Source organism: Vanacampus margaritifer, chromosome 11, assembly GCF_051991255.1.
Source record: "Vanacampus margaritifer isolate UIUO_Vmar chromosome 11, RoL_Vmar_1.0, whole genome shotgun sequence".
In the NCBI taxonomy this organism is placed as follows: domain Eukaryota; kingdom Metazoa; phylum Chordata; class Actinopteri; order Syngnathiformes; family Syngnathidae; genus Vanacampus; species Vanacampus margaritifer.
Window position 1 is genome coordinate 19,031,493 of NC_135442.1, and position 13,584 is coordinate 19,045,076.

The window sequence follows — 13,584 nt, forward strand, 5'->3', positions numbered from 1 at the left end:
ACAAGTTCCAGAATAATAAGTATTTTATTAATAGACATCATGAAAATGTCACAAACAGTAACAAAGTTTTTTTTCTTAGTTCATTTAAAAAACAAACAAAGTGGATTAGATAAAGCAAAATAACTTAATGAGGGTGACAGAAAGGAAGGTGGCGCTTAGCGGGGTGTAAACATGGCCGACGTTATGCCTTTGAAGCTGACTTTTCAGCCACGTTCGTTACATCAAGAGTATCGGGAACACACTTGGACAGCTAAAAGTTCTTCGTTGTTCACTAACGCACAAGTCACGCCTACATTTGAGCTTCTTTTTTTTTGTAGCCTCAAGTCTGCAAGCTAAATTACTGATTGACCCTCCACCCCCTTTCCACTGCACAAAATGGCGAGCGACAAAGCAAAGGGCAAAAATAAAGCGGACGTAGAAAAATAACAGTGAAGCACCGTCGGAAACAAGATCAAACAGGCTAGTATTTACATTGGGGGTGGCTGTCATAGTGTGCCTTTGTCAACAATACAGATAGATCACTATGATTATATGTTGTTGATTTTTTTTTTCTTGCAAATCCAGCTGCTCAAAAGATAAAATGTTCCCTAAAGGAGAAGTGTGGTGCTTTTTGACAAACAAGAAAATAAAACTAAAATGTCCCGCAGGCTTCCTTTGCGCTTGATGCAGGTGAGGACTAAACAACAAGCAAAAAGGTGCCGGGCGGGAGGTCTTAGTACGCTGTACAGTAGTGTGTGATAGATGTGTGTGTGCGCGCACGGTCACATGCGCCTCCCTCAGGCCTCGCTCTCGCCGGCCGACGAGGTGTTCTGAACCTCCTCCTCCAGGATGGGCACGATCAGGTTGTCCTTGGACATCAGGTTGTACTTCATCACGAAGCGCGTGAAGCGGTGACACAGGAACGTTTCGTTCTGTCGGCGCACAAAAAGAAAAACGTGGTGATGACACATGGTTGCATTTGGTAATACACTACTAAAAAAATTAATGTTGGCTTTCTGTTAAAAGGGAAAAAAACAAATATTGAAAAATGAAAAAAATTGCTACTCTGTGGGTGCCGAACCACGAGTGTATGCATGTATGGTCGACTGTAGTTTTAGGTTGTAATATAAACATTCACCACTAGATGGCAGAAAGTGCCTACTTTCACTTACGGCATGTCTATACTGCCCTTTACTACACAGTAGGCCTAATAATTTTTTTGCAGCTTTAGAATGATAAGCAGGAAAAACAGTACATTAATAACATTTTGAGGAAATTGATATTCTTGGGGGGGGGGGGGGGTTGCACAATAATGTTAGCGTGGAGGAGCCATTTGGACTGTAACACGACCACTGGTTCCCTGCTTTGAAAGAACGCACTCGGTTAGCCGTTAGCCAGCTCTCCAGGTGGGCTCTCATCCCAAGTCACTTGATCTTTAGATGTGGGGCGTATTTTATTCAGAAACTCCTGAAAATAGCTTAAGTGTAACACAGTTGTACTCTTGGCTCACTGTGGCTTGCAGCAGAGCAGCTATGACTTGCAGTGAAGCGGTGTCTCTTTACAATCAATGCGCATCCGAGAACTTAACAAAATAAAAGCGTTCAACGTTGTGAAAAGGGGTCACTATAACACTATTTAGCAGTAATAAATTAAATAGTAATGCATATATTTGTGGGGACTAGCGTCAAGTTACATTTTGCAATTTTAAAAATGTGCAGAAGTTTACAAGTTACTTCATGTTCAAAATTAGATAGCTCTTAATATGAAAAGAACACAACGATCTCTTCTGGGTCATATGCAGTAAAGTTTCGTCATTTACAAAGTGTATTGAACTTAACAAAATAAAAGCATTCAACGTTGTGTAAAGGAGTCACTAACACAATTTAACAGTAATAAATTAAATAACGATGCATACATTTGTGGGGACTTTTTTTTACAGTAAAGTACCTATTTTTAATGTTAAAATCTTCTATGAATGGTTATGAAATTACTGCAACCATATTTCAATTAGATTAACATTTCTTCCAAGTTTTATGTTAACAAGAGTATGAAAAATTAGAAAAAAAATATGTACACTATTATAAACTTAGATATAAAATGTGCAATTAATTTGCAATTAAACATGAGTTAATTATTGAAATCATGCGATTAACTACGGTTACATTTTTTAATGGACTGACACCTCTCTGCAACTTTCCCATTTACTGAGATGCACAAAATAACATTTCCAAGTCTAACTCAAGTATATAGTAGTAGTTTTTTTTTTTTTTTTTCATCCAACAGGTGACTACAGACCTGCAGTGTCATTTCCCAAGCAAACGCACCTCATATTTGTCAAAAATCTGGCGGTGGTGGAAGTAGGCATGAGAAAATATCCTATAGATGCGGCGACACACCGAACCCAGCTTGGCCACCGATGACTCTTTGATGCTCACCCTGGAAATGCAAACCCATCAGCTATGCAAACAAAACAAAAACATTCGGATATGCACAAGAAAGCCACCTGCTGGGGAAGTATTTGTTGCTATTGAGAAGACAGGCAGCTCCGTCCAGCGTGTGCCTGGTGTAGTCGATGGCGGGGCACTGCAAACAAGTTAAACACACACACGCGATAGTTAACATGAAATGGTGAATGAGGACGGGGTCTTTGAGCGAACACAGATATGGACTCGCCTCTTTGGGGGTCTTGTGGGCAGCGCATAAAAAGATCCACTGCTCGGTGGCCGTCATCTGCGTGCATGTGTCTGGATGGCACTCGCTCTGGGAAAAACACCACCAACATCACCACAGCGCTTGTGACACACAATTACACTACACAAAATAAATATTAATAACGGCAAACCGTATTCATGCACCTACCTGCAGCTTGACCGCTAGACCGTTGAGCTCCAAGCAGAACTGCCTATAGTTAACACACACAAAAAGACTTTTACTTGCAAAGCAACCATATATTGCACACCACCGCAGATCACTAATGCAGTAAGTAGGATTTACACCATAACAACAGTAAATATTTGTTCAAACAAATACAAGCAGGGTTCCAACAGCTTGTGGCAAGTTAAATTGAATACCTTTCAAGACTTTTAAATTCCATTTGAAATTGAATGCAAGACCGATTTCATAATGTCCCATGTTGCTACAGTACTTAATGATGCACATCTGCTTTTCCCAGTTAAAAGCTGCTTTGTTGGCTTCACTGTTATGACTGCGTGATGTCATCATGGGGGTCATTTGGTACATTACTTTTTTAAGAATGTTAATTGATTTTGAGATTTGTATTTAGCCACCAATATGAATTTTTAGATGTGATGCAGAGTTTCGAAATTTGGACGAATAAAATAACGATAACCAATTAATCGGCCAATAAATTACAAATATATATTATGAATAAAATAACTTGTTTTTTTGTCCTTTAACACTTATAACAATAAAGATATGTATTACACGCAGAACATTTGATTGATTTAAAATACTTTGCAATTTAGTATTAGTTTAATTTCACAACAGAGGGGCAACGGATGTTTAAAAGTCATTTCTGTTATAATGTAAAGAGGAAGTCAAGTAAAAAAATAAAAAATAATATAATAATAATAATAATCTTTGCAATATGTTCTAGGCAAACCCCACTAGACTAAAGACGGTATTTTTTTTTTTTTATTAATATTGCGTTTGTGGAATATGACTTAACTCTTTCACTGCCACTGACGTTTAAAGACGTCAAGTAAAAACCTACGCTTCACAGCCAATGACGTCAAAAGACGTCATCCAATGATTTTTTATTTTTTTTTTGAAACGGGTAGAGGAAACCCTCCCGCATGTCTGGTCAAAGTTTCAAGTCTGTCTGTTGTGCCTAAGGACTATTTTTGGCCCCTAGAGGGCAGCGATGACTCTCTTTTGACAAGATCGGGTGGGGCGTCAGTAGTATAAAAGGCCAGGCGGGGCTAGAGCGTCGAGGAGTAGGCGAGAGTTGAGAAGAGACGAAAAATGGCGACCGACGGTAAGAAGCAGACCACGCTTGATCGATTTTTTGGAAAAGGAGAAGCATCAACCAGTGCTAAAGTGCACCATTATGATGACCGCGATGATGATGGTGATAAGGAGGTTGACGCCGAAGCTGCAGCGTTGACGCGGCGGCAGCTTCGTTCACGTCCTCAGGCCTCAGAGACTAGCGGTGCTAGCGCCGGAAAACGTCGTGCACGACCGAGCACTTCTGCACGCGAGGACGTTCAATCCGATGAAGGTGATGATGATGGCGACAATGAGGTTGATGCCGAAGTTGCAGCGTTGACGCGGCGGCAGCTTCGACCGCGTGTTAAGGCCTCGGAGGCTAGCGGTGCTAGCGCCGGAAAACGTGGTGCACGACCGAGCACTTCTCCGCACGAGGACGTTCAATCGGACGACGACGAAGAGTATCCTGAGTCCGATGGATATTCTTCGGAGGAGTGGGTACAGTCTGACCACGGAGAAAGTGATTCGGACAGTATTTCATCCGCAGAAGACGTCGAAGGTAAGCACAAACTTGCTATGAGATACTTTTCTAGCACGCTGCTAGCACCTCGTGTAACGTGAATGTGCATTCATAGATCGTGGATCGTGCTCACAGCGACGTCCCACTGCAAAGACGACAAAGAGAGGTATAAAAAAAGTGTTTTCAATACACCGCAACAACAAAAGAAAACGCTCTTTCGATATTATTGTAATTGTATATATTTCTTTCAGCTGCAGCTCAGAGTGACGCTCCTCGGAGTGAGCAGAATAAAGGTCCATCAACCAGTGGATCCAAGAAAAAACGTAAATATATATATTTATATATATATATATATATATTGCATCACACTGATCTAAAATGAATATTATATGATATTGAAATGTATATTTGCAGATCCCCAAAAATCTGGCTGGCATGAAGCAGGCTGGCAGCCAAACTCCTTCCCCTTCACTGTGGAGCCAGGACCAAGAGGTGCCGCAGCAGAGCTGAATTCAACCCGGCCAGTTGACTTCCTGCAGCTCTTCATCACAGACGAACTTCTGCAGCACATTGCTGATCAGACAAACTTATTTGCACGTCAGTCAATGCAAAAACGGGCTGAAAGTCTGCCACACTGCAGGAGTCGTGCTTGGAAGCCAGTGTCTGTGTCTGAGCTCAAAACATTTTTTGCACTCCAATTCCTTACTGGGTATATAAACAAGCCCAGTATCGAAATGTATTGGACTCAGGACGAAATAGAGACGACACCATTCTTCAGTCGCGCAATGCCTCGAAACCGCTTCCAGCTCATCTGGAGTTTCCTGCACTTCAACGACAACGAGACGGCACACAGTTCAGACGACAAACTATTTAAAATTCGTCCTGTGTTCAATTACGTTGTAAACAAGTTCAAGGAACTGTTTCAACCGGGCAAGAATATTTGTATTGATGAGGGAATGATGAGTTTCCAGGGACGTCTTTCGTTCAAAGTGTACAACCCCCAAAAGCCGGTCAAATATGGGATCAAATCATATATTTTGTGTGACTCCCAAACCGGCTATTGTTTCAATATGCAACCTTATGTTGGCATTAGTTGTTCTCTCCCCGATAGTGTTCAACTTACTGGATCGTCTGCCAGGAAATAGGTACACACTATTCATGGACAATTTTTATAACTCTATTGCTTTGTGTGAACGTCTCCTGGCAGCGCGCACCAATGTTTGTGGAACGCTGAGGAAGAACAGGGGTGAACCCAGTGAGATAACGTGCCTAACCAACACTGGCCTTGAGGTGGGGGGGAAACTGGTAAGGCACAACACAAATGTTTTAATTGTGGCATGGCAGGACAAACGTTTGTTGAGGATGGTGACAACGTTTCACAAAGATGAAATGCGGACAGTGGAGGTGTGGCGGAAGGCACAAAAAAAAAAGTGCCTTTCGAAAAACCAATTTGTGTTGTGGACTACAATTCCAAGATGAATGGAGTGGACAAGATGGATCAAAACATCTCGTACCACCCATTCACACGGAAAACGTTGAAGTGGCACAAAAAGTTTGTTGCGTATCTTTTCCAAATATGCATGTTCAATGCTTACATATTGTACAAAAAAAAAAATGGGACGAGTCAACCTTTTTTGGAGTTCATCCAGCAGGTGGTGAGAGGGTGGCTGTTGCCACAAGACCAGGAGGAAGTTGGGATGGAAGAGCATGAGGAAGCCAGACAAAGTACCAGGTCACCGTATTTTGATCCTGAAAGCCGACTTGATGGTAACATGGCCAAACACACGCTGGAACACATGCCTGCTACTTCCCGGAAAAAAAAGCCAGCAAGAAGGTGTCGGGTCTGCATGCGAAGGGGCATTCGCAGTGAGACAAGGCTGTGGTGCAAATCTTGCAGTGTGCCCTTGCACGCAGGCGAGTGTTGCACTGTTTACCACACAAAAGTGAAATTTATGTAGTTCAAACATCCACACAATTGTAAATAATCACACATGCACTGTTGTACACCTTTGTAAATAGTTTGTCAAATTGTTAGTTTTCTATGTAAATAAACTGTTTTTTTTGTTATAAAAAAAAACTTTTTCATTGTTGGTGGTACTGTTTTATAGAAGTAAAGCACTATTTAGGTGTTTGTGGCATCATTCATGGACAAAAAGAAGTGTACAATTCACTGAAGTGCATGAAATAACATCGTTTCACAAAAAGCCGTTTTTCTCCACTTTTTGTTTCAAAACAGAGAATTTCGGTGAAAGTTACCATTTTCTATTGTTGATTACTGAAGAACGGAATAAGCTAGAAACAAACTTTTTTTTTCTGATGAAAGATGAGAGTCCAATCTTTCATTTGGTAGTATGTGTGTTTCCATAGTCCAAACACAACATTTTCTGTGGACCTTGAAAGATCACTCAAAATGCTTAAATCGGCTGGCAGTGGGGACAACCCGTTTCGGAAAACGTCTGGCAGTGAAAGAGTTAATATGCTAAATTTATCCTTTTTTTAATCCATCTCAGGGAGCGGCCATTTTGCCACTTGTTGACTCAAAATGACATCACAGTTGCTTAGGGCCCAGGTAACGACCAATCACAGCCAAGTCAGCTTGCGAATGTCACGGCCAAATTTAGAAAACAGGTGAGCCAGGTTGGTTGTCACCTAGGCCTTGAGCAACTGTGATTTGATCATATAGTCAAGACAGGAGGTGGCAAAATGGCTAACAACCCCCCGCCCCGAGATGGTGTGTGTGGGAGGGGGGGGCATTTTTGCTGCTTAAATCATATTCCACAAATATAATATTAATCAGAAATGCTTTAAAGTAAATCTTTAGAAACTAGTGGGGCACATAGATAGAACATATTCTTGTAAACAACTCTTAACTTGACTTCCCTTTTTAGGAAATGTAAAAAAAATTTAAATTGGACGATTTTTGCCAATTTCAAAACTGCTAATAACTGATTATAACGGCTGGCCGATAGATTGGTCAGGACCTCATATTTACAATCATGGAATCCCTCTTTTCACATATTTACATTATGAATTTCAAAAGCTTGATTTATGACAACATTCTAATGCCAATTGAGGCCGTATTTTTAGCTTCGTGGATTTGCGGGAATCCTAAAAAAACAAACAAATAAAATAAAGTACAATCAGTGATTGTGCCACATGACAGCATATTCTTACACCACCACTGCACAAACAAGTTCATTGCACATTGTTCATAACCTCGAAACTCCGTAAGTTGAATACCTCTTACACCGAGGACGCTCCTGTAATTAAAGCAATTGTGTTCATACCTGAGGTGCTCGTATTTCCACACGCCCTCATCCTGACCCTCAGGGGGCTCCAGGATTTTGTCGATATTGGAGCAATCTGAGCGGATGTTCTGCTGAATGTACTGTAACACACAAATATGACACAGAGTGACAAAAAAATACATACCCGTGTTGCTAAGGAAACTGCAACTTTTTTCATTTTAGTTGGAATTTAAGCCATGAATTAGGATGTCATACCGATTCTTTCCAACAATAAAGGCTTACAATACACAATATTATTTTGTTTTCTCTCTGGAAATGGTTGATTCCCCACCATTTTGTTCCATTAAAAACCCCACTTTTGGCATGTTTAACTTGTCTTGGGAAAGGAATTGAAAGCTTACTGAATGACACAAACACGAAAATGTAGATATGTGCTCACACACCTGTTGAACAGCCAGGGTGCTGTCCATCTCCTCAAATGACTCATCCGGCCAGTTGTAGAAATCCTTAAAAAAAATAAAAAGGGTTGACGTGTTTAGGTGACATGAACAACGTTTCAAAATGATACCAATACGGACACGAGTTGCTACAAAAAGCAAATAGACGCGATAAATGTTCAAACACGTCCATTGAGAAATGTGTTTACGTCCACTTATGACTCATGACGACAAAGTTAGCTTGAGGCGAGCTAAACGTCAAGCGGGCTATGACTGCTTCCTGCAAAGCTAACACGTTCGAATAAGTTTTATGTTGACAAGAGAGTGACTGCTGTTTGTTCATTTTTGACTATGCACACAAGAATGTTTGCACAGTCAAACCTATCGATTTAAGAGGGGGGAGAATGATGTGGACTCATCCACAAGCTAGACGGAGGAAATGCTAACTTCAGCTAGCTGCCTAGCACCAGCTCGAGCCCTTCCGACTGAAGTCAGCCATCGACATTTTCGACTCAAGTCCGGCGGTAAAACCACAGCAGTCGGGGAGAGCCCGGTCTCGTCGTGTCGGTGTTTAATTTTAAGCGAAATTGGTCCCTTCCCGGTGGGCGAGAACGTACCTTTGCCTTGGTTCCAGGCCGATTCCTCCTGAGAACTGCAGTACCCTCCGCCATGACCATCTCGACAGAATACCCGGATGTGGGCCAGCCGCTGGGTTGTAGTGGCGGACAGAAGCACAATTTGACAACGTCGAAATACTTTTTATAATTATAATTATTCTAATGGTGTACTACGTTTACAGTTATTTTATTTAAATCTTTGTAATTGTGTGTTACACCCAGGTTTATTATGTATTAGTTATTTCAAGAGTACTCGTTTACGACGAATTTTAACTCCATTCTAACAGCGGCGACGGTTCTGTACGTAAATCGGAACGCGCCTCCATTGAAGTGTCCGTCAATGTCTAAATGGCCTGATGGGGACTCTTTTTTGGGGGGATGAGCACTCACACACACATATATATATATATGGTCTCGCAGGCGGGAAGCGAACTCACGCCAACCTGCACCGAAAGCAAGTGACGGTAACCACACTGGTCTCTGACTTTTATCATAGGTAAACACTTCAACTCATCTGTGAGAGACAGAATGTGGAAGAAAAAAAAAACATTGTAGGATTTTAAAAGAATTTGCGTTGTGTGTTAAATCCCAGAACTATGCTGGTGAATTGACCTGCAGAGGGCTGGGACCAAAGTAACGAATCTTACCAACAGTAACACACAGGGAACCAAATCCTATGTCACTCTGCTTAAACCAGTTCATATCCAAGCATGTGTGAAGTTTGCCAGACAGCATGACCCAGAACAAGATTGGAAGAAAATGTGGTCAAATGAAAATGGAGGAACGGTACAGATTAACAAATTGAGGGAACAGATTAATATATTGAAGGTACAAATTAGTAAATTGAAGGTAAATAATGTGTTGTTTTTTCTCATACCCGGGCATCAGAGGGGCTCAACAGAAGACAAATTGTAGGAACCTGGCTGAGTCACATCCAATATGGTCATCACATTGACCTGCAGGCCACAAAGTAGACGTTGTGGCCATATTGGATGTGGCAACTGGTGCCAAACAGGAAATGACGTTGGCTTTACCAATAACGCTGTTTAAAAGGATACATGATCATTTAGCCATTTTGATCAACAAAAAGTTAATATTTTGTCTATAATTAATTTGATAATTATTTTTCATGTACAATTAAATAATATCTTTAAAAACACATTTTGTCACTTAAATGACATCACAGGTGCTCACAGCTCAGATAGCGACCAATCACACTTCCCGTTTTCTGGGTTTGTCATTACATGCAACCCAAAAACTAAAAACCTCAGAGGAATGCTCTAAAAAGTCCTTTATGCTCATAATAAAACATTTGTCCATTCTTTGAGTCGCCCCCCCCCCTCCCGCCCCCATGTCAGCCACATTTTATGGAACAGTGTAACAATATTTCACAACACTTACCATCTTTGTTACTACCTAAATGTGTTGTTTTTTTAGTTAACACCAAAAAAGTGATCATGAAACACAGTGTACATGAGGACAAAAGCCAATGGCTTATTTTTTATTACTGTAACAAAATGTGATTCGAATTATTTACAGTTGGTATAACATAAAAAAAACAGACATGATTTCTTCTTCTCTCTCTTCTTTGTAGCACATTCTTGCCTTAATCCACATATTTGCCAAGGATATCTCCATCGCGGAACAGGAAGTACTCCTATATGGCAAAATAAGACCATAAAGTATTAAAAGCAAGACAACTATAAAAAGATGAGGAGAAAAAAAAGCACCATACCTTATCATCTAAGTTGACTTTAGTTCCACCATACTCTGGTAGAAGGACTTTTTCCCCGACCTTCACACTGACTGGCTGTAAATTTCCTTTCTGCCAAGAAATACATCAACAATTGAGTTTGTTATTTTACTCAACAGCAAAACTATGCTCAGACCCTAAAACTCTTCATCATGTTCTGACCTGGTTGACAGATCCGGGTCCGATTGCCAACACTGTGGCCTGCAGCACTTTGCCTTGAGACTTCTCAGGTAGCATGATGCCTCCCTTGGTCACCGTCTCGGCCGTAAAACGCTCCACCAGCACGCGGTCGAACAGTGGCAGGAATTTTCTGAAGGCCTGTAGAACAAAAGAACGAACAGAATTTTGAGTCACAAAAAAACTCTTCAAACCACTCCAATAATCAAGCATGGCTACTTAGCAGCCTGAGTAGCCTAGCCTTGTTGAGCTCACGATTCATTGATGTGAATTATGAGCTCTGCACATGGGAGGCGACGTCGCTTGCTCTCAATTCATTTCCTATGAAAGCAGAGCGACAAGGCGAAAATCGCATTCCACCCTCCCCCTGGGCGACACGCGACATTCGTGCATGTGAAAATTCGCACTCGTAGACGTGCACATGTAGGCCCGCGATGCGATACTAGAAAGTTGAAACCTGTTCAACTTTTGTCGCTGTCGCCGGGGCTTCAACCAATTGAATGAACGCAGGGCATGCTACACAGTGGGCTATGCAGCAAAATGGATGAGATAATTTTAGCAGTGTCCGACTATCATTTTGTACAAAACAAAACAAAAACTATTATTTTGTATGATACTTCACGCAATCATTTCCGTGACATCAACAAAAAGGCTGGTGCATGAGAGCTTTGTTGGTACAGGGTTAATTTGTCCAGTAAGTTTTCTTTACCATTTTTGTAACGGTTAATAATAATAATAAAATTATGTAGGAAATGGATGGATCTTCATAATGGAATAATACGTACTGTAGTGAAACTTCTGTGTTTACAATGAAAATGTTTAGACAATCAAATCTTTTGTAAAAAGAGAGCGACGTCTGTTGCTGCCGCCGTCGCGGCTGTTTATCGCGTCCCGTTTGTTGACCTAGGAGGCTACGAGGTTCGTATTTCGCTGTCGTTTGTTGCCTCCCGTGTGTGGAATTTGACATGGGGTGCAACGAGGTACGTATTTCACTGTCGCCTCCAGTGTGTGGAGCTCATTAGTAACATTTTATGAAAAAATAGCAATAAAAATTAGGTGGGAAAAATGACACCTGTAGTTTAAATGTTTGAAAATCAATACATTCTAATGTATTTTTTTACAATAAAAATTACCGTTTCTATAATATAACAATTTGTAAAGTCAATGCCATAAGATATTTTCTTGAAAAAAAAAATCAAATTATGCGCACCTTCTTCATTCTAGATAAGAACTTTAATGTAAAACCACAATTGTATTATTTTATTATTACTTATTGTTAAAGATGACTTAACTCTTAATATTTCAAAATTACAATATTTTTTTGTATCTTCAAACAATAGTATTTGCTGTAATATTACAGTATAGTGGTGATGGTGGGGGGCATCTTATGGCAAAATATCAGTTTTCTGTGTCCTGCGAGAGCTTTGAACAAACGAGACAGACAAAAAAAATGATTGCGTCAGTTGGTTATTAGAACAAAACTACAGTATCACCCTCAATCAACATGTTTTTTCCCAATTTTTATTGTCAACCTGCAATATGCACTTAGTGCCAAATTAATGAGATTTAAACTTAAACAGCAACTTTAAGTTGTAGTCATATTTGCATACGCTCAGCTTTGGTTAAAATGTAAAAGCAGGCCAAGAGGAATCATTAACATGATGGGATGGTTGGGTGGAAGTGGGTGGAGGGGGAGGCACATGATAAAAGTTAGTCCAAGTGAGTCCAATGAAAGTCATCTTGTCTTAATCTTGGATTTAGTTGTCAATTTGACTGAAGGAATATCAGCTAACAGTACAAGTGGTCGGCTGGGCGCTGCAGATGTTCACGTGACATTGACTCAAGGTCGTTTGGGGGTGGGGTAGGAGAGTTGGTTGAAGGCTATAGGGCTAACTTAATTTGAGCTGGAAAACAAGAAAGTTAGGACTTTGTTTCACAGCAGATATTCATCTATATCACTGGAATATTAAACCGTCATGATATTTCATTCATGGTACTGCTCAAATTATACTGAGCAGTCAGGTGGTTTTTATGTCACAAATAATCCATGTCTATGGTTATCATCCCGTTTTTTCCATCTTGGCCATCACTACCCTTCTGAGGGGGGTATCCCACAAAATCAGCCGACGAAAAAACAAACTTGCCCACACAATAATTTGATGTGTAGTTTACAATTAATTACTATGGAAACAAATAACAGCGTTAACAAGTGGTTGTATCTTAATTATGAGAGTTAAACACACACACACCAATTAACACATGGTTCATTCATTCGTCCGCAGTTTACGGTACCTACACATTATGCCTCACATTTATGAGATTATCATGTTTAAACATTCAGACTCACATTAATGAGATTATCATGTTTATTACGACGTTTAACAAATATTATGAGTCAATTGTTTCCTCAGTTGCATGACCTTGTCACTGTGTGGTTATGGAAGGCTAACATTACATGCTGCTAGATGCTAGCCGATAAAACTGTTAGCATGATAGCTAGGAGGTTTACAAACTATAGCAATGATATTTTTGTAATCTCTAATATATAAACAGTCGTGTGCAGTCTTACCATGACTTAATTTGTGACGTCTGTAGATCGACGACGTGTGGATGCCACTTGTGGTAGTTCTCGGTAAGCGTGGATGTGACAACCTGATCAAGGAGACTTACTCCACGTGAGGAAACGGCCAGAAGGTTTACGCGCAAGCGCACTGGGTGCGACCTTAAAGTGTGCTGCAAAAGTAAGGAAATTCCACAATGCTTCGTGCTAAATCCAAACAATGTAATAATTTACAACTGAATCTAGACTATTATTATTATAATTTCGACGATGAATAAAATTATACACCACTGTTTTTGCTTTTTAAACAATTTCCGCATTGAGCAACATTGCACAATATCAACT

At 40.5% G+C, this 13,584-nt stretch overlaps 2 protein-coding genes and 1 long non-coding RNA gene across 3 annotated transcripts; 1 reads left to right on the forward strand and 2 right to left on the reverse strand.

Moving 5' to 3' along the window:
• Positions 1-5: 5 nt before the first annotated feature.
• mob4 (MOB family member 4, phocein) lies at positions 6-9,703 on the reverse strand. Its single transcript, XM_077580525.1, has 9 exons — positions 9,627-9,703; positions 8,750-8,840; positions 8,139-8,201; positions 7,735-7,835; positions 2,839-2,881; positions 2,653-2,739; positions 2,483-2,562; positions 2,304-2,415; positions 6-911 (listed from the first exon to the last, which is right to left on the reverse strand). Exons 1-9 carry the CDS (start codon positions 9,632-9,634, stop codon positions 777-779), a joined length of 720 nt encoding a protein of 239 aa, XP_077436651.1. The 5' UTR covers positions 9,635-9,703; the 3' UTR covers positions 6-776.
• Positions 4,224-5,314, forward strand: LOC144060736 (uncharacterized). Its single transcript, XR_013295997.1, has 3 exons — positions 4,224-4,613; positions 4,699-4,770; positions 4,862-5,314. It is a non-coding gene; the product is annotated as an uncharacterized LOC144060736 (long non-coding RNA).
• A 516-nt stretch (positions 9,704-10,219) lies between the features above and the next one.
• On the reverse strand, positions 10,220-13,492 carry hspe1 (heat shock 10 protein 1). The gene is made up of 4 exons (XM_077580528.1): positions 13,249-13,492; positions 10,665-10,820; positions 10,485-10,574; positions 10,220-10,406 (listed from the first exon to the last, which is right to left on the reverse strand). Exons 1-4 carry the CDS (start codon positions 13,249-13,251, stop codon positions 10,356-10,358), a joined length of 300 nt encoding a protein of 99 aa, XP_077436654.1. The 5' UTR covers positions 13,252-13,492; the 3' UTR covers positions 10,220-10,355.
• Between the last annotated feature and the right edge of the window lie 92 nt (positions 13,493-13,584).